Source organism: Drosophila ficusphila, unplaced genomic scaffold, assembly GCF_018152265.1.
Source record: "Drosophila ficusphila isolate 14025-0441.05 unplaced genomic scaffold, ASM1815226v1 contig_286, whole genome shotgun sequence".
NCBI lineage: Eukaryota > Metazoa > Arthropoda > Insecta > Diptera > Drosophilidae > Drosophila > Drosophila ficusphila.
The window spans coordinates 4681223-4708648 of NW_025064189.1; the positions used below are offsets into that span (position 1 = coordinate 4681223).

The 27426-nt window shown below is 36.9% G+C and overlaps 2 protein-coding genes and 1 long non-coding RNA gene across 5 annotated transcripts; 2 read left to right on the forward strand and 1 right to left on the reverse strand.

Moving 5' to 3' along the window:
* Positions 1–314: 314 nt before the first annotated feature.
* Positions 315–4157, forward strand: LOC108100217 (inactive ubiquitin carboxyl-terminal hydrolase MINDY-4B). Its single transcript, XM_017203994.2, has 8 exons — positions 315–433; positions 508–722; positions 828–996; positions 1548–1613; positions 1688–1758; positions 1872–2025; positions 2102–2173; positions 2543–4157. Exons 1-8 carry the CDS (start codon positions 377–379, stop codon positions 3083–3085), a joined length of 1347 nt encoding a protein of 448 aa, XP_017059483.1. The 5' UTR covers positions 315–376; the 3' UTR covers positions 3086–4157.
* Positions 4158–4261: 104 nt separating this feature from the next.
* On the reverse strand, positions 4262–26609 carry LOC108100538 (galactosylgalactosylxylosylprotein 3-beta-glucuronosyltransferase P). 3 transcript variants are annotated; one of them, XM_017204497.2, is made up of 8 exons: positions 26387–26609; positions 13756–13786; positions 12972–13580; positions 10945–11445; positions 7593–7779; positions 7343–7500; positions 6463–6753; positions 4262–5935 (listed from the first exon to the last, which is right to left on the reverse strand). In XM_017204497.2, the coding sequence occupies exons 3-8, from the start codon at positions 13164–13166 to the stop codon at positions 5822–5824; spliced, it is 1446 nt and encodes a 481-aa protein (XP_017059986.1). In that variant the 5' UTR covers positions 13167–13580; positions 13756–13786; positions 26387–26609; the 3' UTR covers positions 4262–5821. The 3 variants fall into 3 exon arrangements, with proteins under 3 accessions (XP_017059986.1, XP_017059987.1, XP_017059988.1); XM_017204498.2 differs by lacking the exon at positions 26387–26609 and adding an exon at positions 18474–18497; XM_017204499.2 differs by lacking the exon at positions 10945–11445 and having other exon boundaries at positions 26387–26604.
* On the forward strand, positions 18677–19387 carry LOC108100539. Its single transcript, XR_001771997.1, has 2 exons — positions 18677–19035; positions 19099–19387. It is a non-coding gene; the product is annotated as an uncharacterized LOC108100539 (long non-coding RNA).
* Positions 26610–27426: the final 817 nt, after the last annotated feature.

A 27426-nucleotide genomic window follows, 5' to 3' on the forward strand; every position in this document is an offset into this window, starting at 1 on the left:
CTAACTGCCACCTGACTAGCTTCTGTTTAGTTGCGCATACGCCCCGTGCGCCCACGACTAAATATGAAATTAAAAATCCATGCTGAAGTGTGAAATGCCTAGGAGCTGGCTGACTGGAATGGCGGCTGTCTGCCGTCGCCGTGCTCCCCACCACCACCATGTGCTCCATGTGCTCCTCCTCCTCCTCCTCCTCCTCCTCCTCCTCCTCCTCCTCCTGCTATTTCAAATCCCAGCTATGGCTCGAGTTTGGAGCCCGGAACCGTGTGCTCGGCGAGAAATCATTCGCCAACGAGTCGCAGAGTGGAGCAAAGGTCTCTAGCGGAAACGGAAATCAGCAGCTAATTAGAAAGGCTCAAAAAGAGAAAAAAAAAGAGAAATGAACAAGGAGTTCATCACGCAGGGCGGCACGCCCATTACCGCAGAACTGGCCACGGTAATTAGCACACACTAGTTATCCGGAGTCGGACGCGATTTGATCCTGCAGCTTGTGTGTGTCGTTTTGTCTAGGATCTGCGCAATCTGGTTTTCGGTACGGCCGCCATTCCAATGCGCGCCGAATGGCTGCAGACGTCCTTTGTGTTTGGCGCCCAGAAGGAGGAGTTGGCCTACGGTCTCCGTTCCCCACGGAATGCCACTCGTGGTCTGTTGTCCGTCGTCCAGGGATTCGTACTGAAGTATCTGCTCTTCGCCCGGAAGACCAGTCGCGTCGCTTCGCTAACCGAGTGCGTTTCCATTTCCAATTCCGTTTCCGTTTCCGGTTGAAGCGGCGGCCATTTTAAGTGGATTATCCCATTGTGGCTGAGTGTGTGTTTGTGTTTCTTTTTTAGTCCACTCCTGGCCAACGCTGAGATGCAGCGAGAGGCCCTCTTCTGCGCCCTCCTGGAGATCCTGCGCACCATCTCGGACAAGGGCAAGGTCACCATGGTGCTGCCCTCGGAGGACGAGGTGTTCGTCGACCACAGCGCCTGCTACTTCCACGACTCCGTCACCGAGAAGGTAGGAGTCATCCATCATTGCATAACTAAAACTTATTGATTATACAATAAATCGCTTTTGGAAATTCCCTACCAATATCCATTTAAACTTAACACTTATTTTAAAGACTCAATTTCTTTTTAATTTAAAGGAAAACATTGTTGTCTACGATTTAAACTGAATACATTTTTACTATTTTCTAAGAACAAAGTTTTAATCTTTTCGGAATTATCTTTTACTATTATTTACTATTTACTATTGTAAGATTTAAATTGAAGAATTCCGAAACATTTAGAGTTAATACATGATTTTGTTGTATAAAAAATCTCGTTAAAAACAGAAAACATAAATTTGATTTAACTTCATAATTTTATTAACCTTTAAAAGTAAATAACTAGTAAATTTAGCATCCTAAGTTTCTCTGTTTAATTATGTTAGTTTTCAGGCTTTTTATTTATGTAAAATATATTTATAAGTCAGATACCCCTACAAAATATCGATACTCAAAAATAAATATTTATACATTTTTTTCGTTCTTTAAAAATTTGCATTGTTCTAATAATCTCTTCCAGCTTTATCTGTTTACACTATCACCCAACGAGGAGTTGGAATACTTTATGAAGCGAAACTTCAAATACGTAAGACCCAAAAAGCTAACTGATTATTGAAAACCCTATTTAATCAAAGAGTTTGTACTCAATCTACCGAAAAGTTTACAGAAGAGGAGACACCGGGAACTCTGCTGTTTCTTTATAGCGCCGTCCTCACGAGATCCATGGGAAAGTAAGATTGGGCCCAAGTGTCTGTATATGCGAAAGCAACCCTTTCTTTCAGAGACCCTTTATAATGCATTATCATTTACCTTTCGGCGGTGAATACTTTCGAATGTTTTGCAGAGTTCGCACTGACATCGATTCAGCGAAATCCGCACCATTGACGTCGAGCAACCACGAGGAGGGATCTCTGATGATTGTCACCCTTTTGCTGACGGGCAGAGCCACGCCCTATATACACAACGGAGTTGTAAATGTGGGCGACGAGAGTAGCTATGTGGGTACCAGAAATCGGGAGAATATTATTTAGAAACTTTCACCAATGGGAATGGGTTTAATCTTGACAATTTCAGGCAGTGCCACAGTATGGAGTCCTGAAACGTTGCATGATCGGTCTTTTGCTCTGGGACATTGAATCGGCTAGTGTAAGTTTATATTATTTGGAAATAACAATTAAACACAGTTAAACATTTATTAAATAACACATACATATAAGTATAAAGCAATAGATATAATTGAATGTTCAACCGAATCCCTACAATCAACTAAAACCTCAAAACAATTAAAAACATTGCTTCTCAAAGTAACGAATGAAATACATTTATTTGTATTGTAATTTAAATTTAATTGAGTTAAATGTATCAAAATGAATTTATATTTTATTTTTTATAATTGATTTATGAAAATTGTAGGGCTTACACTAAATAATTTCAATACTTATTGATTTAATTTTCAAGGCTATAAAACTTCCATAAATTGACTTGGTTTTTTTTTTTTTGTATCTTTCCAACCAGGCTGCTGTTAATCAGTCCCGCCAGCCGGGCTCCCGTCTGAAGACGCCGAACTACCCGATCTGGATAACCAGCTGCACGGGCCACTACGGCGTGATCTTCAACAAGAACCCGGACCTGCTGCGCAACTACCACGCGGAGTCGCGATTCGATGTGAACTACTACAGCTGCTCCGGCCACCAGATCCTGATGACCATCGACAATCGCACGTACAACGAGCAGGCATTGGTCATGTTGGAGCGGCAACCAATCACGCCGGAGAGTGCCTCGATGTCCGGAAAGGAGGAGGGGGGCGGTGGCGCGACGTCGCCAACGGCCGTTTCCGGAGGCGGAGGCGCTGCTGCCGGCGGCGGTTCGGGTGGCGCTAGCGGCGGTGTTGGTGGTGCTGCTAGTGGCGCTAGCGGTGGTAACGATGTGGTCGCCAAGGAGGAGTCGACGCTCAACACCCCGTTGCAGCGTCTGATTCGTACCAAGTGGGAAGAGGCAACTATAAGCTTTCACGTGCAGCCATCGATGTTGAGTTATCTTTTTAGTACCACGCAGTAGAATGCAGGATCCAAAGGCTATATACTATCAGCTACAAAGCTATAGGAGCTCCTTTGCTAAAGTCAGATAAAATATTTAAAGATAAAAGATTAGTTTTTGGGTTGGTTCAAGCTTAATCGTAGTTACATAAATATTTTATAAAGAAGGAATTGAGTTAAATTTTGAAAAGTGTTGATAAGCTTTTTATTGCAAAACTAAATAAGTTTAAATAATATTTTTGTATAACATTTTTGTTATAAATTTGTAGGAAAGTTAATTTAAAGGATCTCATACCCAAAATTATTACTTTAATTTTATTTAACTTCATCGCTATTCATTTAAGCATGTAGGCTTGTTATGTTGTCTCTTAATCTATGATATAAATCGACTTTCTTGGCGAATGACCAATGCACCAAAGAATATAAACAACTATCTATATAGACTGTTTCTATTCGCAAATCAAACAAGTAAGTTTCAATTCCAAGTAGTATAAAATATTGTAGGCACTGAAAATGAGCAGAAAAAGTTTTCTCTAAATATTCCTAAATCACAAAACTTCTAGAGTTCTCAATACATATTTTTCCAGATTACTTCTATTATAAGAAAAAGGTATCCGAATGGAGTTTTCGATTAACTCAAAAAAATGATATTATGTAGATTAACATACTTACCAGATTAGTGCCATATAATGTAAGCTTAATAGATGATGCACGAGACTATAAATTAGCTAGCACTAAATGAAGTAGAATTCTACTGTTGCTGTCCATCCGATGGAAAATCCGTATTGGTATTTTAAAAAGATATGATTGGTTGAAAATCCAAAGTCGAACCAAAGCAGCGATGGTAAATACACGTAAAATATTCCAAGTAACTGATCGAATGCGAACGAGCTAAGGCAGATTTATGAAAAGCGGGGAGAATCCTTGGCAAATCTTCAAAAATCTGCCTGATTGAGGCCTCTCTTTACGGGAAGAGCGACTGCAGGACTCTAAACCAGTTGATTGATGCTGCCGCCTGAAGCCACTAGACGATATATATTATATTATCACATTCTGTGTAGATCACCAACATGCTTCGATTACTTCAATCGCACTTTTTCGATTTTGTCAAGACTCTGTTCAAAAATAAAAGCTCATGTACAACCTCTGCAAACAAAAGTATTATTTATTCAGAAGGAGAAATAAAACAATTCGTTGATTATTTTGAAAATTGTTAAGAAAATTGTATCAATTTATTGAAAGGTATTTGTATTTTGTCAAAAAATGATTGAAGTTCCTTGCTATAAGTCCTCTCAGGTTTAAACATTGTATGTTGTATAGTTTACTTGAATAAGAGAATAGTTTTAGACTTTAATCCGTATCTTTAGTATTCATTGAAACATTTTGAGATATTCTTGAAAAGGTTTAAGTTGATTTTCTTGCGTTCTTGAGTTCATCATCGAGACTCCATTGGTAATTTATTATTTTTTGTAAGATTTTCGTAAGTACCTAACTAATTGTTTTGCGGCTTATCGTATTCCATATTCAATTGTATAAATTGTATAAATTTCGTAATACCATTTTGTCATAGGTTTTCTCACATCCCTGCGCTTCTGCTCCCTGCTTTTTGCGGGACGTGTAAAAGATTTGGTTACAATATTTGGTGATTATTATTTACATGTAGGCGATTTCAGTGCAGTTCATAACTTCAATATAAATTTCTTTATAAACTTAACTTATCGTACTTATGAGTAGTGAAAAAGTGTTGCGTTGGAAACCCGTTTTTTTTCGGAAAAACAAAAACGCACATCTCGAGCAAACAAAAAGGGATTAGATTCAACAAAAAAACAAGTAGTGCTGAGCGCTTAGAATGAAATTGATTTTCGGCAAACTTTTTTGAGCCATTCAGTCCCATTAGCCGGAGCCATTACAATGTTTAAATTGTGTCCCCTTCGTCCTGTTCGTGCAATTTCAGTGCAGCACGCGATCTGGATTCTTCGAGGGGGAAAAAAAAGGAGGCTCATCCTTGCACGAGTTATCTGTGCCACTCGCCTCGAAAAAAAACATCCGTGTGTCGGCATGAATTATTGAATGGCTTGGCCCGCTTTCGGGTGGGAAATTCGTGGAAATAAGTTTTTGTTGACACCTTGCCCTAATTGATTGTTGATGTGGTGGAGGCCTTGACCTCGAGGTCCTCCGCCTGTCGCATGTGATTGAATTTTCCCCAGGGGAATGTTGAATGCAAAACTTGAGGCGCTTTTTCTTTTGGTTTGTTGGTCTAGGAACATCTTATCCAATTCGTTGCTAAAGTTTGGTGTTGGTGTTTTTTTTTTTTTTTTTTTTGCTGAGAAATCAGTTGTAACTTAAGGAGTACAAAAAATATATAGCACAATATGTCTAAGCTTAAATCAATCTTTGCGATTATTTACAAAATAGTCGTGGACGCAGCGATATGATACAAAATAGTTGTTGCTTAATGATAATGATAAGGTATTTGCGGTAATACGGATTACGAGTTACGGGGTCAAACTCGGCCTACGGTGCATCTAATCAAATTATCGTAGAGGTCAGTGCGCTTAGAGCCTAGCTACGCGTATGATTATGGTAATAATGTACACCGACTGCTGATCTGATCAATTCTGATTGGGTTTACCCGTGCCTTGGGTTGTACCTGTACAACCCGTCGAAGGCCACGGTCAAAATGGGCGTGAGCCACCCACCGGCGGTACGGTACGGTGGCCCCTAGCTAAGCCTAACTAGCTAACTACAGTCAATAGCCCTACGGGCGCACCAGCAGCCTGTCTATGTGCTCCAGGTTCGTGTTCTTGTAGCGCGTCCTGTTCAGCGCCTGGGCGGGCGCGTTCTTCTTCGTCTGCGTGTGCCAGGTGAGGATCTGCAGGATAAGAAGTGTTTATTAAAGGATATAGTTTAATAGTTATAATATATATATAATAGGTATATATATTAGGTAGGTAGATAGGTATATATAAGGTATTAAGCAAATAAAACATTGGAAATATTAATTGGCGAAGTCTTAAATTAGATTTGAAACGAAACAAGAATAAAATACTAATACCAGGGTAGGATCTTTAGGAGAATAAATGTTTATTTAAAGGATATAAAGGAGAATAAATTTAATTTATGTAAAGGATACACTTTAATAGTTATAATATATATATAAAAGTTATAAAAGGTTTAAAGCAACCTCAACATTTCAAATATTGATTGACAAAGTCTTAATACAGATTAGAAACAAAAAAGAAAAATAAAATACCAAAGTAAAAGTTTCCAAAGCAAAGAACGTGCAAACTAATTAAAGATTCAAGGCACTTTAAAATTTTAAATTAAAGTATTTCCAGATTAAAGTAAAAACCCAATTAATATACAATGTATATGAATTTCTTATTTTATATTACTCACATCCCGGCAATCGTCGGCCAGCAGCTCGATTTCAGTATTATCCAGTGGCGCCAGACTGCGAAGGAAGCCGTCCTCCTCGTATCCAGGCTTAAATGGCATCTGGGCATTCGGGCGCTCCTTCAGAAACTTGACGCTCACTGCAAAGCCGGCCATGTCCACGGGATACTTGCGACCTCCGATCCAGCCATCGTAGTAGCCCACCAGCTTGCCGTCCTGGATTATGGGACTGCTCACTCCGGTCTTCGTCACTAGGCCCACTGGCCACATGGCCACTTTGGTGGTGTAGCGCATCTGAAAGAAGAATATATTAACTCTGTTATATCCTTGCAATGAAACATCTGAATTTTATATAGAACCAAGAAGGGAAGTTACCCAATTGCTACTATAACAGCTATATAAGATCGATTTTAATGAAATTTAATTCATTTATGTATTTATATAAAATCAATTGAACTAATTTTATTTTAGAGGAATGCCACATCAAAATCTGATTAAAATTAAAAACGTTATGGCATTAGAATTACTTTTTTGTTCAATTTTCAGCAAAACCATTTTTGTCTCCTTTGTCTCCCTCTGCAAGGGTATAAAAACAATTTCTTTTTAAATTAACTTATTTTTTGTACTAAATGGGAATTTAAAAAATTGCTGGTTTGCTTAACATTTGATCTCATTATTTGGAATGGAGAATAAACTCTTACCCCAGATTTAGTTTACAAAAGGAGCACCTACAAAGTAATTGAAATTCTTTAAACTACAATTTAATTCATTGTTATAAATGGTTATCCCTTGACCCTTGGTTCAGGTGAATTGTGGTTTATGTGAGAGAGGGTCAGTGGGCAAGTGGCCCGCCCACCTGCTGCTTCCTGCCATTGCTTCTCACCTGTTCGAATATGCTAATGTCGTAGGTGTTGTCGTCGTCGGCGAAGTAGAGCACTCCCTCGGTGGCATTCCTGCGCAGATACTCGAGGCCCCGATTCCGATTGGAGACGCCACGCGGCTTCGCCCGCTTCGTCTGCTTGTACTTCTCCGGCATGGGAGCTACAAAATAAAAATGGAGAAACACCCGGAGTGATGTAGTAACCCGTAAATATCACTTGAATGTGTCCCAAACACGGAATAACAATACTCACCAACCATGTACTCGTAGGGCACGCCGATGCGATCCAAGGTGTGCGCCACCAGGGGATTCGTCTTGTTGGCATCCTCGATGACCAGCCAAAGGAGATTGGTCACATGCTTCAGGGTATAACCGAGTCGGGTCAACTCCGCCGTCTGCTCGGGTCGTCGGTAGGTGGGCGTGATTATGTACAGTGGCGGCTGTGGGTCGAGTTTTGGAGAATTGGGTTGATTTGAGTCGAGTGTCATTAGGTTATCTAACGTCGCCCGTCGCTCTGTACAACGGGGCGTATGTGTGTGCACTGCACTTGGACTGGTTACTCGATGGGCAAGGTGGCTAGGTGGCAAGGTGGCTAGGTGGCAAGGTGGCAAGTGGGTTGCTGGGTGGCTAGCTACGTGGTTTGAGTGCCTAGGTGGTTGGGTGGCTATCTGTTTGGGTGTTTGGCTGTTGTTTGGGTGGCCGAGTGCCTCGTTAGGTGCCAGCAGTGGGTGGGTGGTGCGTAATGCGGCGTGAGCTTCTTTTTATGAGCAATTATGCAAATTAATTTACAGCCCAATGGCTTGACAAGGCGAGCAAGCCACATCCGCCCATCGCCGTAAGTCTCAGTGAGCCTAGGCTCTGGCTCGGCAAAATAGGTCGCATTTCGCCAGTTAAAGGCACTCGGGAAAAAGTTTTGCATATTTGCTAAAAATACGTACGTAGTTTTTGCAAAAATGTTTAATGATATGGATGAAAAAATATAAGTAAGAAAGGCTTTAAAGAGTTTATTTAATAACAGTTTCTAAAAGAATTTCAAACTTTATTTCCCATTTGTAAAATGTTTACTTTTTTAATAGTTTATGACTTTGGGTAAAACCTATCATGAATTTCAGTTTTTTTTTTTTTTTTTTTTTTTTAGAAATATATATTTTTTCCGAGTGCCCTTTCCCACACACATATGGTGCATGTGTATACTAAACACCCGTTCTAGATATGTTGTGCCTGTGAACCCGTGGCCCATTGAACGACTGACGTTGAAAATAAATAAACTGGCGCACTCACTTTGCAAATTGTCCATTGTTGACACACATGCACCCACATCCCACCTCCCACAACCCACATCCACACCCATCGCATGCAAGGGGTGGAAAATAAAAAATGCATTCAAATTTATTTTGCAAAATAAACTGGGATATTCAAATGAAAGGAGATACATAGGTTGAATCGAGGGGTGGGATGGCATGCAAAGTAGCTACGTGTTTACCACATGTAGCCTATTTACATTTTATATGCTCCAATGATTTCCTATAGTATCCCAAACAAAACATGGAATATGGCACAATATAGTATCTTTAATAAAACAGTAAGATTAACTATGAAATAACAGATCTTCTAATATTTTATCCTTAATTTATTTCAATTTAAATAATAAAGGATCATCATGTTAGATAACTAACATATGGTGCTTAAAACCTATTTTCATTCCCTTAAGGTTTTCTTAATGCTCCTCTGAAGCTTTAATGAAATTATTTATATCTGATTAATTTTCAGTAAGTTTCTTGAACATTAAAACTTTAAATTCCGTTGACATTGAGTCTGAAAGGCAGTGGAATCACTATAGTTGCATCTACTAAATAACAGAAGCCAACAAATGCGCGTGAATCTTTTCAATTGGCCTGCATTTTGTATTTTGCATAAATCTGGAATCTAGAATCTAGAGCAACCACCGACCGCACTGCCCAACTCTCCACCACCCCATTTCTTTGTTTAATTTCAATGCTAGTAATTTTCGTACATTTTTTTCAGTTGCAACTTGATGCGGTTTTGGTTTTTTTTGTTCTGCGTGTACATTAGACCAATTTTTAAATTAGGCTCATGCAAAATGGTAAATGAGAAAACCTTTTTGTTGCAATCGCCCGCCCGCAGATAAAAAGGCTTGTTGGTTAATATAATACAGGTGATTAACCCAGAAATCGTGATACAGATAGCCTGCAACCAATTTGCACATGGGGTGGCCAACAAAAGTTGGTTAGATAAATAGTGCAATTTGTGCCGGTCAGCGTCCCTTTGTGTTGTTTGCTCAGCGAAGTCGGTTGGTAATATATTCCCATTTAGGATTTTAATGAGACTTTAATTAACGTACGACTGGCAAATTTGACTGGGCAAATGTGGGGCACATTTGTCACCTTGTTTATTTTGGTTTTAGCTTGGTTTTAGCTTGGTTTATTTAATGGCAAAATTTGCAGATATGCGGTTTTCTCCAACAAACGTAAAATGTACTATCCTATCAGAAGGAAATTTTAAGTGCTTTTTAACGATTTCTTAACTACTAAAAAAAACAAAACTTGAACTGATAGTTAAAATCTCGATATTGTTAAAGTTATATTCCGTACTGCAAAGTCAACTAATATTTTAAAATAAGTTTTGCAAATAGTTTTTTTTTAAATAAGAAATTATAATTCAATGTTTAAATGGAACAACTCTCATAACCTTTTTTGTTCAATTAATATTTTAATAACCTATATTTATATAACCTACTAAACTAAACTTCATAATATAGTGAAGTGTTATATTTAAAACACAACCCCAACCCTAAGGAAATATACATACATTGCAACATCCAGACTCATTCAGTATATAGTAGTATATATCGTAATGACTAGCGTGCAACGCACTTGCAAAACGCAAATGGCAATTAAGAAAATTAAAAAACGGGGTGAAGAAAAGCGATAGGGGAGCAACCAGAAGGTTTCCAGTGAGTAGTGAGTATTGAAAGGGAAACAAGTGTGACATTCAGTTATCGAATGATGACAAGCAGCCCAACCACACAAACATTTGACATCACACAAACAATGGGTTCAAACATGCAGTAAACAAGTGAAAATAATATGCAGATAAGCTTGAAAAATGCACTTCCGAAGATTAAAGCGAAATAAGTGAAATGAGGGAGAAAAACATAGTGTAATATGTTTGGTTAGTTGCGGGTGTCACTAAGAAAAAAACTTGTATTCATAATCAAGAACAGAATTATATTATTAGTGGCGAATCCATTTAGATCCACTTATAAAAACATAAATACATAATTTTTTTGGGAGTTTATTAACGGATATTACTTTACTTTACTTTCCTTACTTTACTTTACTTTCCTTACTTTACTTTACTTTCTTTGTATAAAACAAAGAATTTTTAAAGTTTAGCGAATTTGTTGATTAAGTATTTAATAACATGGAATTTTTTGAAATTTATTTAAACAAAACCATCGCCTTAAGTTTATTTAATTTATTTTTAATCTTTCAGTTAGCTTCCCTTGATTTGAATAAAGTTTTTTAAAGTGTACTTTAGGTGGGGGTGCTCGGATTGGGTTACGATTATGTCAATATATTTACGGGTTCGGATGCGGCAACGAAAGTTGTTCGAGACTTATGGCCCTTATCCAAATGGGAGGCAGTGGGCGTGGCCGCGGATGTTTTGGCGCTTAGTTTCGCTGTAGCTGTTATGGCCGTTGTTGTTAATTTGTTTGTTGCCAACCCACTGGCTGCTGATGTTGTTGTTGTTCTTGTTGTGGATGTTGTTGTTGTTGTTTTTTTAGTGGTTGCAGTCTTTCGATGGCCACCCACCACCAAACCCGATCTTAATTCCGATGATGACGACGGTATAAATGTGGATCTGGTTGCCGCTAATGAAACCATGCGAATGGATGCGGAAGATGCACCCACTTTTTGGCCCATTGTGCCTGAAGTGGCTGTTGTTGTTGTTGTTGTTATTGGAGCTATTGTTGTGCTTGTTGTTGTGGAATTGGTATTAATGTTTGATGAGCCATTGGCCATTAACAGGGAAATGGGTGACCACAAATATGAGGCGATATATGAAGATGTTTTCTCTTGATGCTGAAGTTTAGTACGCAAAATGGATTGGATTGTTAAAAGGGAAAAATCGAAATAGAACAAGAACACATAGAAAACATTACAATAGTATATATTCTAGTTAGGTTCCAAAGTTACTAAAGGTTATTATTGGGTAAGGTAAGGTTATTGATAGCCTAGAGTAACGAACATCTACAAAAAAATGCGACCCTTCTTATCGAAATGTTTTCATGTAACTTCGTTAAAAACATTCTTTTTTGTTCTTTTTGTTTTAAGCACGTACAACTCTAATCAGCACTCTCATTCTCCACCCTCAATTTACAACCTACAATTTTTTTCGTTCTTCTAGTTTAATAATATCTCTATCTTTTTTTTAATTGCAGTCCAGAAGAAGTAACAAATTGTACATAATCTGTAAAGATTATTTTTATGTTTCCTGCTTTTCTTAGTGGGGTTTTTAGCTCCAACAAATATCGCCAACTTTTGTTATCTTTACTAGACCACTTTAGGTTACCTGCTAGCAAAGAAAGCATTATCTTTTTCAAAAGGTTCACATTGTAGTTACCCGGGAATAACTTAATTTCATTTACGTAGAGTTATCAAAAAAAGTTACAAAAACGAAATTGGTTTGTGCACTTAGTCAGCATTGTTAGCTTCAAAACGACCTTTCTCAACAAAAAGTATCTACTACAATTTTGTATTGGTTTTCGAACAAATCTAATCAGCACTTTCAGCATAAAAACAACTTACAAAATATTTTTGAAAAACAACGAATGTGTTAAGATAAAAATACCTTCAATTTAATTAATTTTATTAATTTATATAAAAAATACGCAGTTTTTAGGCAATTGGCTTGACTGGGTTTAGATAAGATTATTGAATTAGTAGATTCCATACGACTCTAACTCAGATAAATATGATAGAAATACATATAGTATGTAGGTGACGAGTGACTGAACAGTAAACGAATTTGAAGTTTCAAAACACACTATGTTTAAGGAAAACCAATTTTAATCTTATTCTAAATTTTTTCCTATCTAAGCTATTAAAATGGTCTACGGGTTGTCTAATTTGTAATAAGTACATACAATTGTTATATATATAATAAAACATTTTACTTTTTATTAAATTCAATATATATATTAAGACTTAAGAAACATTTTCAAAATTGCTAGAGCGTTTCCAAATTATTAAAAACAACATTTTCGATATGGGGAGAAACGAGCAGTGCACTTTTTAAAGGGAAACCAATTAGAAAACAGACAAAAACAAAGAATAATAAATATAATTGTTAACCCACTTATTTAGAAGTCAGAATTATAAAAGTGGTCTTCGTTTTATCTAATCCATATTAAATATCTAGATAATGAAAATTCTTTAATGAAAACAAATATGGTATGCACATAGAATATATAGTATGTAGTATATTAATATTAATTTGTTTATTCACTTTTTAGATTATATTTCTGACATATTTCCCATTAATCAAAATTAATATTTGAGTGATGGTAAAAAAACAAGTTTTTCAAGCAGTGCATTGGCCCACTCACCTTGACAACTTCGCTGGCGGCGAAGGGCTCGCGGGATATGTGGTACTGATAGAGCGCCATGTAGATGCAGGTGGTTAGTATGAAGATAGTTAGGTACATTTTGATGGATTTGCCCAGCGTCATTTTGCCGTTTCCGTTGCCACTGGCGTTGATCCCACTGTGCGTGCCGAGATTAATATAGTTGTAGCCCTTCATCCTGATTGCCAAAAAAATAACCGTTATACTTTAGATTGCTTCTCCACTTGCAATATGTGTTGGTGTTGCTGTTGCACGTGCAATATGTGTTGCTGTTGCAGTGGCAAGTGGTGATTTCTTTCGTGTTGGCCGCGTTACTCTACGTCTGTTTTTTGATTTCATTCGTTTGCCTTCGAATGTTATAATATATTTTTTTGTTTTGGTTTGGCCCTTTCTTTTTTTTTCGTCAACTTTGCTGTTTCGCTGCTTTAGTGGCTTTGATTCATTTCATGTCACTCCATTTACTGGCTTTCCGATTTGTTTCCAAGCTGCGCGCCGAACGGAAGGGGCGGGACGGACGGCAAAGGGGGCGGGGGGCGTGGCCGGGCGGGACGGTCGAAGATAGGGCGTGTGTAGCCAGCTACGCAACGAATTCTGGAATTGTATGGTTATTATGATTATGTGTTCTTTATCACATTTAGCCTTTGCTATGTATCCACATGTGCACATAAGTAGAAATATTTGTAGCACTGGACAGCGATATCAGCTTGGTGAATGATTTGCTTATATTATAGTAGTCCACAGTGTTGATAGTAAAAGTCGCACTTACAATTCATAAAACTATTCGAAACATTGGAGACCTGAAAGAGATGAAGAAAAACATATATGAATTAAGCTGGCAAAAAATTGTATTATTATATTTACAAAAAATGTATTTATTATTTGCAGTTCAATAAAAAATTCATTTCTACACGTTTTTATATAAATATATAAAAACGTATCCATAAACCAACCGACCGAAAAACCATGTTTTATCTATAGTTGTGCCAAAAATATACAGAAAAAATCTATCGTAATTGCCGTTTGGTTTGTCGTAATAAAAACTTTTTTTTAGGAGATATATAGTATTTATTCATAAACAAATAAAACATGGAGCAAGTGGCGAAGTCACTGATATGAAATAAATATTTTATCATGCTTTTTATTAACTGAAATATTGTATTTTTTAAATATTATCTTGATATTAATAAAACTTAACAAAATACTTCCGTATCACTGAATTTTATTATTATTATTATTATAGAATTTGTAAGTCCTAAATGTATTGTAAGCTCTTTACTTTATTAAATGACAATAAAATCCAATGGCTTGGAAAGAAATTGGTTATCAACCAACTATAATTCCCTAATTACATTGTTAGCTTGTTATTGGCCTATCAATGCAGTCTTTATTTGATTTGCCTAATTAATTGGCTAGAATGTGGTCAGAATTTTACTAAAAAAAGCAAACCAATTATATTATTTTTTGTTTGTTTTGTTTGAGTAATATAATATTTCATAATAATATTTACAATAGATTTTTTTATGAAACAATTTAATTGCAGATACTGCCACTTAAAAATGTAATTTGTGTATTATTTTAATGGGTTACATTTGGCCATGCAGGTCGGCTAATCACTTGTGCTTAAAGCAACGACCTCCTAACCACTTCGACTGCACTTTCCACTCTTCCATTGTAATTTGCGCAAAGTTGTTAACAACTGCCTGGGGAAATAAGAACAGGGAAATGGGAAAAGGGGGAGGAGGGTGGTTCGGGGGCCTATCAGCTGGTAACGGAAGTTGTTTTCCCCCAGACTGAAGCACATGCATTTCTATATGTATAATGTATAATGTATATTGCATATGAGGTTGTGTGGTACTGGCGATTCTTACAGACTTTTCCAATTATGATGGGGCGCGGCTGTTGGAGTTGGAGTCTCGCTCGCGTGTTTAAGCGTTTTAAAAACCATTTTCGCCGGTGCTGCCGCCGTTTTTGATATGAAAGTTCAATGGCCAATTGCAAATGTGCTGCGCTTTGCATGATTTCAACAAAGTTGGGCGCCGTTTTGTTCTTTGCTTTAGTTTAGTTTAATTTGGTTTTGTTTCTGTTTCTGTTCTGTTTTGTACTGGCTTCAATCTGGATGCAATTAAAGTCCACCCGCGGTTACGGAAGTAATTTGTAATTGTGTTTTTGCGATTATCTCTTGCGATATCCTTTGGGATCGCCCTTATAGTTTAACTACAGTAATAATCACAGTTTGCAGGGGTAATACTTTAATATGGTAAACCACTCAAGGCATTAAAAAGGTATATCAGATAAGATTTGCTATCATAAACTGTCGGCAAATCGTGACATCTGTTGTCTTTATCTATGGTTAGTGCAAAACGTATATACTTGGTTTATTATCACAATTGGTAGTATGACCAAGATTAAAATAAATAAAATATCATAAATATTTTTTTGACATTTTTAAAATCATATTTTCAATTACTCGTCGTTAAATGATACTTTGTTTAATCATTAAATTTGCCTTTTGATTTATGTTAGTCATTTGATATGTGTTTCTGAGAAATGTTACAAATTTAATAAATCCACAAGTAAAATGCAGCTAAGCTGACAAATCCATGAAATTGCATTTAATTTTCATTAGAAGACAACTCTTTATTGTCTTTTGCAAGCTGGAAAGCAATTTAAATATAAATGCCTTGCACAAAGGACTGACTAAAGCAGAGCAGAGCACAAAATGCAATTATCAACAAATACTGCAAATCTCTTTATGCCCGCTGGCAAAAATTGCAGACATTTCTCGGTTTTGGTTTTAATGAATAAACGGGATGACCAAGCGGCCTAGGCTGATGTGAAAACAGGATCACGGCCTTTGTCTTGATGTCCGGAGATGGGAAATGATTTTGGACAAAATGTCAAAGCAAGGGCACAAATGAAAAATCTGAACAGAACAATTTAATGTCAGAACTTAACCCATTTACATGACAATTCCAGGACAGTAAGGCCAACAAATAAAGCCGCAAACGAAAACGGAAACAACTGAAAATATATGTATACCAGCCAGACAGGCTTATGAAGTGGGCATGGTTGCATGCACTGAGGAAAATTACCACTCCATTTTATACTATACTCAAATATTCTCATCCTATTTAATATAGGATATAATAAAAATACAAAACAATACCACTTAAAAATGTTTTAACTATTGTAGATTGCATTTGAAATTATTGAGAATGCTTTAATTTGAATTGCAATCAGTTAATCTATAATGTACACTTCAGAAATTTTATAAAGTAAAAACAAAATTATTTACATAGTTTTTTTTAATAAAAATATATACCTATATATATATTTTTGTTAATATTCTTTTTGAAGCTAACTAATATTCAAGCAAACAATTTTCCTTTATAATGTCTGAATGAGTTATTAAATGTTTCCTGTGCAACAATGGCTGGGTGGGGTTGTTAAAAACAAAATACCGCACAAGTGGGTGCCAAGTGCTGACAGAGGAAAACCCGGAAAAAAGGCGGGGGGTTTGGGGGGTTGTTGGGGAGATGAGAGCGCGTCGCCGCCAGAGTGGAAATGGAACACTCTGCCATGGCCAGGGTTATGGAGAGCGGCGTCGAGGAGCTGCACCGAACACCAGGCTCTCGAGCACCCGGATGCCATTCGAGAGCGGTGCCAGGCCATGTCCTTGAACGGACATAAACACCCATCCATTCAACCAGCCACCAGTCACCAGCCATCCACCCACCACCCACCACACACCCACACCAGCACCAGCACAGTGGGCGCCACAGTGGGTGGCCCAATGCCCAACGAGACGGTGGGGCACAAATGTCAGAGTGCAATATCATAATATTTTATTTTTCGTAATGGCTGAATTAAAGATGTTGGCATTTGTCACGTATCGCTGACAGCTCCTCTCATCCAGCCTGACTTACGCCAGAAAATGTTGATAAACATGTTCTCTTAGTCGTTATAAACAGTTTGCCTTTTTTAATTCTCATACCAACAATGTGAACACAATGAGTGGGGAAAGTGATTTATTAAAGCTCAGATTATGGACTTAAAGACAGTCGACAATTTAAATTGTTTTTAAGAACAAAATTTGTCATGTCAATTGCTAATAGAGCTTTATTTTAAATATCTACAAGCTGCTTAATTTTATATCAAGTTCATATATGCCCAAATAAATCTTGAAGAGGATTTGTAATATAAAAGAAAATTTTGTTTTAAAAGCTCCTTTTTTTATACAAGAACATATAAAAAAGAGTTGGCTTTAATATTGTCTAGGATTCAAGTTAAATACTAAGAGTTGAAGGACTTGGCGAAATTTAAAGTAGTTTTTGCATACCATCGCTTTTTTTGCAAGAACATTTTCAAATGCCGAAGTTTCTATTCTATTTTTATCTTCTAACCCCCACCATTTATTTTTATGTTATTTTTTTCATAAGCGAAAAGTAAAATATCCCACTGTGGAGAGCCATCAAAAACGACGCCGGCATCGCAATTTCTTTTTCGTATCATATTATTTTGTGTGTCTGTGGTAAAAACAATTGCATAACATCAGGAGCACGTGTTTTGTGAAGCGGTGTTAGCTCAAAAGCTATTAACTATTTCTTTTTGTATGTAAATTATAACATTTTTCAAAGACTGAAAACTATTTTTTATCAAACGATCGTAGCAAAAAAGTAAATGAATGAAATTTAAAACTATTGTCGCGTATCTCCTATCTGAAATTGAACTTTTTCCAATATCTATTTTTCAAAAACGATGTTCCTATTTGTTTCAGTAATTTATAGCTACTTTAGCCACTTCAGACTGTCCTCGAAGTTCTGGGGAAATATGGTGAAAGTTTTCGCACAGTATGCACTTGGAAATAAGCGAGGTGAAGGCAAGTTCTTTGCATTTTGATTTGTGTTGGCAGCTTTCGAGGAGCTTGAACCCGGACTTGACACATCGGCATTACCCATGCGCATGGCATTTATCTAAATGCGAGCGGGATTTCCAGGATCCACCCGTTCTGCCAGCGAAGGACTCCGCCGCCAAAAGGCCACCCACAAGAACATATTTCAAATTTAATGGATTAACGAACAGTTCTGGAGGCGAGGAGTGCAGTTCGGGAATGGCGGTGTCTGAACGCCTTTACGGTCATGTGAGTTATAGTGCATAGAGTCGTTTATATCCGGTTTGGTGGCAGCTCTCAAACGCAATCAACGGAAACGTGCCACAAATTCTTAAAAGCCGCGCTCCGGTGCTTCATAAATTTTTTTTTTTTTTTTTTTTGGAGTTGCCTTGCGTTTGTGCTTGATGAAGTGAGGAAAGTAAGTGCATCTATAAAATCCATCGAAATTGATGAATGGCAAGTGCATATGAATTTAAAATTTATGCACCTTTATATGGCAGAAGATAGCTTAAAGTTTAGTTCTTCAATTTCAATAGATACAGGATTTATAATAAATTGAAATTGTTTATTAATTTAAATGGGTAGAAACTTACCCAGGAAACATGAAAACATATAATCAATAATTAGTTTTTGTTAGGTTTTTAAACCAATTTAAACAAAATTAAAAAAAAAATAAATGCAATAAACTGTAGCTTTTGTTAGCTAGCCAACATTGTTATAACTAAAAAAAAATCATTTGAGCTCCTGCTCAATTACCTTTTGTTAACGTGTGTACAATGCATTCTTCACGGTAATTATAAATGTTAAAAATGTTGACTCAATCGTTTCAATACTCTTATCTTAAATTGTTGTCTTGGTTCAAACATTTCTTTGTTCTTTCCAATATATTTCGCTTGCACCCAAGTTTTTTTCACAAGTCTTAATTATTCCAAGTTATTTTTTTTTAAAAGTCGAGAAAAGATATGTGTTTGTTCTTACAAAGGCTTCGATAAACTAAACTAAAAAAAAGGAAACCTTCTTTGTAATGGTTGCAAAAATCAGGAAACTGATTAATAACTTGCCTACATGTCGCGTGGTATGGCACAGATTTGTATCCATAAAATAGTCAAACAGTTGGGCATTTATCAACTCATATCTGCCACCCAACAATATAAGGTATTTAGATCCAATTTGCTGGTATATAGTACGAATAAAGGGGATATTGTGCGCCATATAAAGGCAACTTTACAGCAGATCCATAAAATGTATGACAACAAATTAGTGTGCTGCGACTAATGGCTCGAACAGGCTTTTCTGGGTTGGGCCTGGTTCGATTAGATGGCTTCACACTGGAAACGGCTGAGCTATTAGGCCAATGAGGGATACAGTGGATAGAAATTATGATATTTTAGCATTTCGGTTAGTGACAAGACTAAAATCGTAGAAAATGTTGAATATTTGGTAATTTCATTGATGTATTATAAAATAATCAGTAATTCTAATAAAGTTAATTAAAATTTGTATCGTTGACCTTTCTTCTATTTATTTAGATAATATTTACACAACGTAGTTACAGAATAAATATTTTGCATAATGCCATATCAATAACACCTGCTTATTATCTCTTACTAGAGAATAAATATTATTACTCCAATACCCACAGAGTTACATCAAACAAATATGACAGTAATATCTTCCAATTATAATAATTAATAACACTCGAAAGTATCTTAAAGTTCTCTAACCATAAAAAAAACTCTATAAAGCTTTCGCTAATTTTGATTACCACCCAAGTTAGATAGCATTCCACTGTGTTATTAAATGGAATTTCCAAATTCTAGGCCGAATTCTCCCCAGCGGGAATCATCAATCGTTGGCGTCATCAATCGAACTTGGTGGGTGGTGAATGAATTTCGGGGAGTTCAGAAAACTGTTGAATGAACTCGGGTGCTCCCCTTTCTTTTAATTTTTGGGGGGACGCAACAGTTGATATATTGAGCCAAAGTTTGGCCCAAAGAATTTCTTTAGTTTGGGGCTTGCCGCGAATGAATCGTTAGGCAAACTATTTGAAAGTTATAAACATTTCCCTGTTTCGCATGTTGAATCACATTCGGCTTTCATTATCACCTGTCAAAACGGTTAAGCTAATTCATTAAGGCCTAAACTAATCTGACTTTTAACAGTCAAGTGGTTGAATCTCAAGCCAATTAGCTATCGATTTTAGTTTATGGAGGCAAAGCACGTAATATTTCCATAATATAAATAAAATAGCAATTTAGTGTCTACAAAATACAATAGTGCGATGACTGCACTCGCTACGTGTTGTTGCTATATTGAGCAAATAAAATTGATGACTAATGATTTGGTATTTTATAGTGATTTTTTATTTAACCAATTTTAAAGTAATTTGCATAGAATATATTTATAGCTTATATTGATTTTCTGTGCCTCATAGAGCAAATTTAATAAATAAACTCTTCTTCCGTATGAGATCGCATAATGATTAATGATATTTTACCTAAAAGATCCGTTCCACCGTAACTTAATTACTGACCTTGTTCAACAACTGATTGGAGTGGAAGTTACTAAGAAAACTAAGCTAAAACTCAAGTCGTCTTAGACAACATATTAATTTAAATGTATAATCTTTATTGGGGTGTATGTTATTTACTAAATTACTTTTTCAGTTATCTCTATTTTGCACATTAACTCGGAATGCGGCCAATGGAATAAGTGGTTTTTGTGATAAGCAAAAACATAAAGCACTTGGGTTTCTAAAAAGACTACGATACATCTTTTGGTTTTCGGAACCATTAAAACGAAAGCGATTACCAGCTGACTTTAAGGAAATTTCCGACAGCTCAGATATATGGTAAATGAAATTGCACTTCTAAGGAAAGAGATTATGTCAAATGCGTAGACGTTGATGAATCACATACGATAATGCAGGTTATTTAAAAACACAATTAGACATTCAAAGTTGTTAGAAGTCCATTTTCGACAGGAAGTCGTAAAACTAGATTAGAAGGAAGCCAATCTTCAAATAATATATTTTTTTGTAGTTTATGTGTTCAACTTAACATAGAATTTGAATTGGATAATAATTTCTATATGTGATTTTGAGTATGAATTTTATTTGTAGTTGTGAATCTATTTTACTTTTAACTCTTAAGTGCCAGAACTGATTTTTAAATGGAAATGACCCTTTGGGAAAAGAAATCAGATACAGTTTAATGTTCCCATTCATCTCAACTAGGATGAGAAATCTGCACTAAATCAAAGGTTTTTGTGTTTTTGTTCCATTACCTGGCAAAAAGATGTGGTGCCTGTGCCATATCTCCTTTTTGTAAATTTCTCCTTTTGAAAGAGAAGCTGCTGGAAAGACAAAATATGGCCAGCAATCTGGGATGTGTCCAGTGCATAATCAAATAGAGTTTGCAAAAGATTTCATCCTTGCTTGAATGGCCAAAGGGAAAGGCGAATAAAAACGTTGTTTTCATTTGGTTTTACTGGTCGCATTGAGATTGCGCCAGACTTTGGACGAAGTTCATGGCTTTTGGCCAAAGGAGGAGGAAAGTGAAAAACTGTCCAAATTGCCAATTAAATTACAAGCGAGGCACAGAGGCACAGAAAACAATGTGAGAAATGGCAATGCGGGCCAAATAAAAGTCCAAAACGAATACGGGTTCAAGGGGCAAAGTTAAAATTGCATTTTCCAGGGGACAACAGCTGAGCTGCGAAAATCGCAAGCAAAACACAGAGGAAAAAAAACGCATTTTCAGGATGCGGGGGTTTTAGGGGGCAGCAAATGGCAATGGAAATCGGGGGGAAATCACATGAGTTGGCTAAAAAGAAAAAGTAGCCGCAGAGGCGCCGGCACTTGGCGCCGGATTTCCTCGATGATGACACACAAAAAAAAAAGACAAAAGGAAACACACACAAACTTGTAAAAAACTTTCTTTTCAGTTTGTTTTTCTTCTGGGCGATTTTGTGCTGGTCGGCCGCACAAAACTTGCCATTCTTGGCCACAAATTCAATTTACGTTTATTTGCGAAAATATGGCCGCTGTCCTTGGTGTCCTGCCGCCGCTCCCTTCCTCCCTTTCCCCACCCGCCGTGGATCCTTTTTCACGCTCTGGTTTCTATTCGCCAGCAAACACACATACGTATAAAGACGCACACACAGACAGTTGGCATTTTTAATTTCCACTGCCGTTCGAAATTGCTTTTGAAATGGCATTTTAAAAATTTAATTGCCAGCACCGTCGCCCCAACTTCCCCCAGCTCCCCCAAGGAAGTGAAGATGCCTTGCAGCAGCGTCTGAGTGTCCATTAGAGCAACTGCTTCGCCAAACTGACAGTCACCGGCGAAACACAGAGAGAAACTTAGACAATGACTTGCATTGTTGGTAACAACTTAGAAAAATGTTTGAAATTTTAACAAGTTACAATTACTTAGTTATTATACAAATTGTTAGTGCACAAGCAAAGATTTCGTGCTATAAAAAATACTTATTTATTGTGAGCAACATATTTTTAATTAAGTTAAGAACCGGTTAATAAAAAAATTTTAATATATTTTAAACATTTACCATCATTTTGAAACGGTTTCAGCATTTTATACCTTTTAAATTAGTCCATTTTATAATTTACCCTAACATTATTTTCAAATAACCTCATATAATCTATAAAACATATTTTTTACTGTGCAGAATGCAGTGGGCCATGAGGCGTTCTCGTTTTCGTTTCTGTGTCATGTTTGTCAAATTGACTGAAGTAAAGTCCTTTCGCCAGCCCCTCAACCCCCTCTCCACTCCACTTTCCATGCCCCTCTTGTTAATGTCCTGTCCGCTGCTTGTCGCTCCTGTTGTGTTCTGTTTACGCAGTTGTTGGCTTCCTTGAGGCCTCCAGCAAAAAGCTGAGGAGCTTCAGCGATGGAAACGGTCAGGGAACCAGGAAAAGCGAACAGGACAAGAAAATGCAAGCCATGCCTATGACATTTCCGAGGGGCTCTCGATAAAAATGGCGGTAATTGGTTAGGAAATACCACTTAAACATAATGGAATTCATGACTGGGAAAATAAATTGTCTTTTCATGGCAGATTTTATATTTGTAAATTTTATTGAAGTCATAATATCAAAACAAATTTTTTGTTTAATTTTTTTATCAACCAAAAATTATACCTAAAGAATTTAAATAAATAAGAACTCGCTTGATTGATTTAAAATTTGTTTCATTTATATAAAATACACAAATACAGATTTCAAATAATTATGAATTATTGCAATTTTGAACCTTTTTGTTCCTTTTCCCCTTATTTGCAAGTCGAGTTGAAACTTTGTTCATTACTTTTAGAGCTGCCAGTCAGCTGCAAAAGCGGACGAAAGACCCAGGACTTTCGCAGTTTGACAGTCCGCCGAGAGAAGGATTTCCTTTTTGAAGAGCGTTTCTGGAGAGGAGAACTTCAGTGGAAATCGTGGCTAATGACTGCGGACATTCCACTGACGCATTTTGGCCGACTTTGCGGCGCTTTGAGCCAACCACTTGACGTTCAGAGCAGAAATTTAATATTAAAATGGCAATTACGCCCCAAATTGATTGATATGCAAATCTATCCAATTACTTTGACGACATATTTTTTCGATATGTTTATCGTAATTGGTTCAGTTCAAATAAAAAGTTTATCCCATCGATTGATGAACGATAACCGTGTGCAAAAGCTGTGCTGAATTAATGTTATTTCAAAGCCTTTTTTATTTTTATACAAATGAATTTCAACCAATTTTATGATCAGCGAAACGCAGAATTGGTTTTACAAAACAAACAATTGAAATGCATATTTAATTCAGCCTCTGGTAATTTCCATATAATAATCACAATTTAATAATTGCTAATTGTCAATATTGAACCCATTTAACTGTGATAAATGTCTCTTTTTTAGCTTTTGTGTTTATAATTTGGGCACATCATTAATTATTTTATTAATTGTTTTAGAAAATAATAATAAGCAACTACTAATTGAAACTACCATATGGCGAACGAGATTTAAAAGTAATTGGATTTAATTCCCAGCTGCAGACACCCCATGAAACTCACTTTAATAGAGCACAAACATAAGTTTGACAAAAGCTCCCCAGACGAGGCTTACACAATAAACCTTTTTAAATACGCGAAACAGAAAAGAAGGATTCCAACGCAATCCTAATTGTCATAATCACGAGGGGGGACACTTGAACGTCCTTTGCGGCGTCAAAAATTAAAACGTGACACAAATTACTCGGTCGGCCTGAGTCCTTGCCGGGGATCCCCTTGCCCCTCTCCTCGCTCAAATGTCATTAACCAGCACAGAGGCAGCTAGAAAAGAGGGATTCGTGGGGGAGGGGGAAGCGGGGAATGGGCTGGGTCCTGTTTTGACAACCGCACTGCGCCTGTCCCAAGGGGGCACGTCTCTGTCCCAGGATCTGTCCCTATGTCCTCGGCTCAGTCGGTGTCCGTGTCACTGACGATAGATGTAATTCCTCATGTGAACACACTAAAAAAATTATCTCTAAATTCGTTTTATACTAAAAAATATTTAAAGGAAGTGGAGCCACTTTAGATGGGATTTTTTTCCTTATCTTTTTTACTTTACTTATCTTCTTTATAAATATCACGAAACATTCATTAGTTTCGTTAAAATTTCAAATAAGTTCTGTTGTAAAACACTTTGATAGGTAAGGTTTATTTTATCGGTAGTATTATTCATTTTTCTGAAGTACATCCTATAACAGGCATAAAATATAGAACTGGCAGATAACATTTACAGTATGTTTTAAAGTATTTTTCGTAGTGCACGACTAGTACAAATCCCCACCCACTCGTTGAACCACCCCTTGTTGCCGCACCTCAGGGAACCTTTGTTAATCATTTTGCCTCAGCTCGCAGATTTCGCACGCACGCACATGGGAGTGGATAAAGGGGATCAGAGATAGAGAAGGGGGCACTGGGCCATCATTTGCATATGTGTCAACTACCAGGAGAGGTTCGCAAGGAGGTGCTCATTTATCCACCTGCCTCGGGCCAGCTCAGCTGCTTTCTTTTATGATGATTGCTGGGATGTAAATTTGATTTAGGGCTCTGGGTCTATAAAAGAGCTCCTTCTCCCGAAGGCAACGACACTTTAAGCGACAGGTTCTCGCTTTGGGTCACCAATCTAATGAGAGGCAAAGCCGTCTGTTTCGTTTAATAATAGAGATCTAACGAGGAAATACTATAAAGGCAAAGATGTATATCAGTGGGTCAAAAAACTTTGAAGGGCTGTTAGGAATTTCGCTTTATATACTTTTTGCATATTAAGCATATGTTTGAAATGTTCTGATTTGTTTCCATAAAAAAGTTTAAGATAAGTTGAGAAGCCAGCTAACATGTGTGTCTCAAAATATAAAATCTTATGGATCGCCGACAACTTTAATGACTCTTACAATCGTCATGGTTTTTATTTATTATAATTTAATTTATAATGCATATTTTACTTAAACTTTTACTTTCAAGTTTTAAGTAATCAATTTGAAGCACAAAAATCGAAAAGCTTTTTAAAAAACTTTTACCACAACAAATTATATTAACCTGAGTGATTGGTTTATAATTTACTAAACAAGAATTTGACATTTCACTGCACCGTTTATTTAATTACAATTAAAAGAAATTCTTTTTACTTCTTGAGGTTGAATATTGAATTAAAAGTTAAAAGCTTAATCTGAATTAATTCAAACACACAGCACTCACATGAACTAAAAATTGATGGGGTATTAAATGAAGTGTGGAAACTTGCGTTCTCGAACTTGAAGCACTAAACTTGCTGGCATATGTTCCCCCATTGTGAAGACGGTTTCACACATGCTTAGCCATGCTCCCTATTCCCTAAGAGGCCCCTTCGTTTTCTTAACTCCTCCAACTTTTCCACCACCTTTTAGCCCGTTTGCACTTCGTTTCGTTTGCTTTTTTCACGTGCCATTAGCAGCTGCTCACGGCGACGATGAAGGAAAATCTAACAGCCGCTAATAGAAAACAGCAAGCAATTGGCGCACACATGCGACCTCTTCCACGGAGAAAAACTAAACTCAATTTTCATTTTGATAAACCATAAAAATAATACTTGGTTACTCTGGATAAAGTTTTTAGATGGTTGGTACCATTGCCAAATAATGTAATTTTTCACTTTTAATTCAAGTTCTTATCAAAAAACTGTTCCCAATTTCCGCCAGACCAAACATGTTTGAGATAGTTTGCAATAGGAAACTGAGGGCAAGCCAACTACATAATTGAAAGTTTTCATTAATTCGTTGCCCTCGGCAAATATCTATTTTTGAACTTCCTTTCCCTTAATGTTAACATCTGTCACTAAAATCATTTTTCAATAATAACATTTGTAATTATTCAGTGTGTGCCAGAGACAGATATGAAAAGGAAAAGTACTTATCAAGATGAACTTAAAGAGGAAATGTTTTTCGCGGTGTGCGGCGATATTAAAAAGGGGTGATAGCACTCACCTGGAGGGCGAAACTCCGCCTCTCCATTTGGCTGGATACCGGAAATCTCTGTTGGCTGCTCATCAAAGTCGGAGGATACAGCCACTTTCGGTTTTTAGTGCCGGCTAAAATTTGTATTTCTATGGATTTTCCAGACTGTCTGGCGGGGCTTTTTTCTTCTTATTTTAAAACGGCAATGTTTTTGAAATGAAAATACCCCTATATGTGTGCGGTTTTTTTGTTTTTGTTGTTTTTAACGGTTGCCAAAGCAACAACAAAAAAACTTGGCCAACAGGAGCGGCTAAAAGCAACAAAAACAAGAACAGCAGGTGTGAGATGAGAAGCACACGCACACACACACACACATAAAAGGAGTCGCCAAGTGTAAATAGAGTAATAAAAAAATGTAGGGAAATGAAACAGGAAAAGCAGGCGGAAGAAAAATCGAAGGAAACTCGTCCCGCGAGAGAGAGAAAGAGAGCAAGCTTCTCAAAAAGAGAGAGAGAGCAGGAAAACTTTCGCCTTTTTGTTTATTTCACACACACACGCGCCATTTACAAACACTGACACTTTTCCAGGATGCGGCTTTTTAAATTGACCGACCCGATAAATTTGCATTTCTCTTTGCCATTCATTTATTCCTCTCCATATTTATTTCGGTTTTCATCTCCAGCGTCTTTTTTCTATTTTTAAGCACGCACTTTGCGCAACTAACTGTAATTTACCGCACACCCGCACAAGAAGTCACAAATTACGGTGGTCAAAATAAGTTTAAAACATCCCCAAACTTGCGTTTTATTTTCCTGACTAATTTGTTTATTTTGGAATTTTGGGTCTGGCCTTACAGCCAATGTCTGTGTTTTTTGTTGATACTCCTTAAAGTTTTTTGTTAAAGGGGGAACGAACCTGCTTCGCGGATGAAAATCGAGCAATAACAAAGAGCGTGTTTTGCAAAGCGCTTAAATACATTTTTCCCCAACTGAATGTGGTCTTTCAAACTGTCGCAGGTTCGAAGCCTTAAGTTCGATGCAACATATGCGAACAGTGACTCGACTCTGACA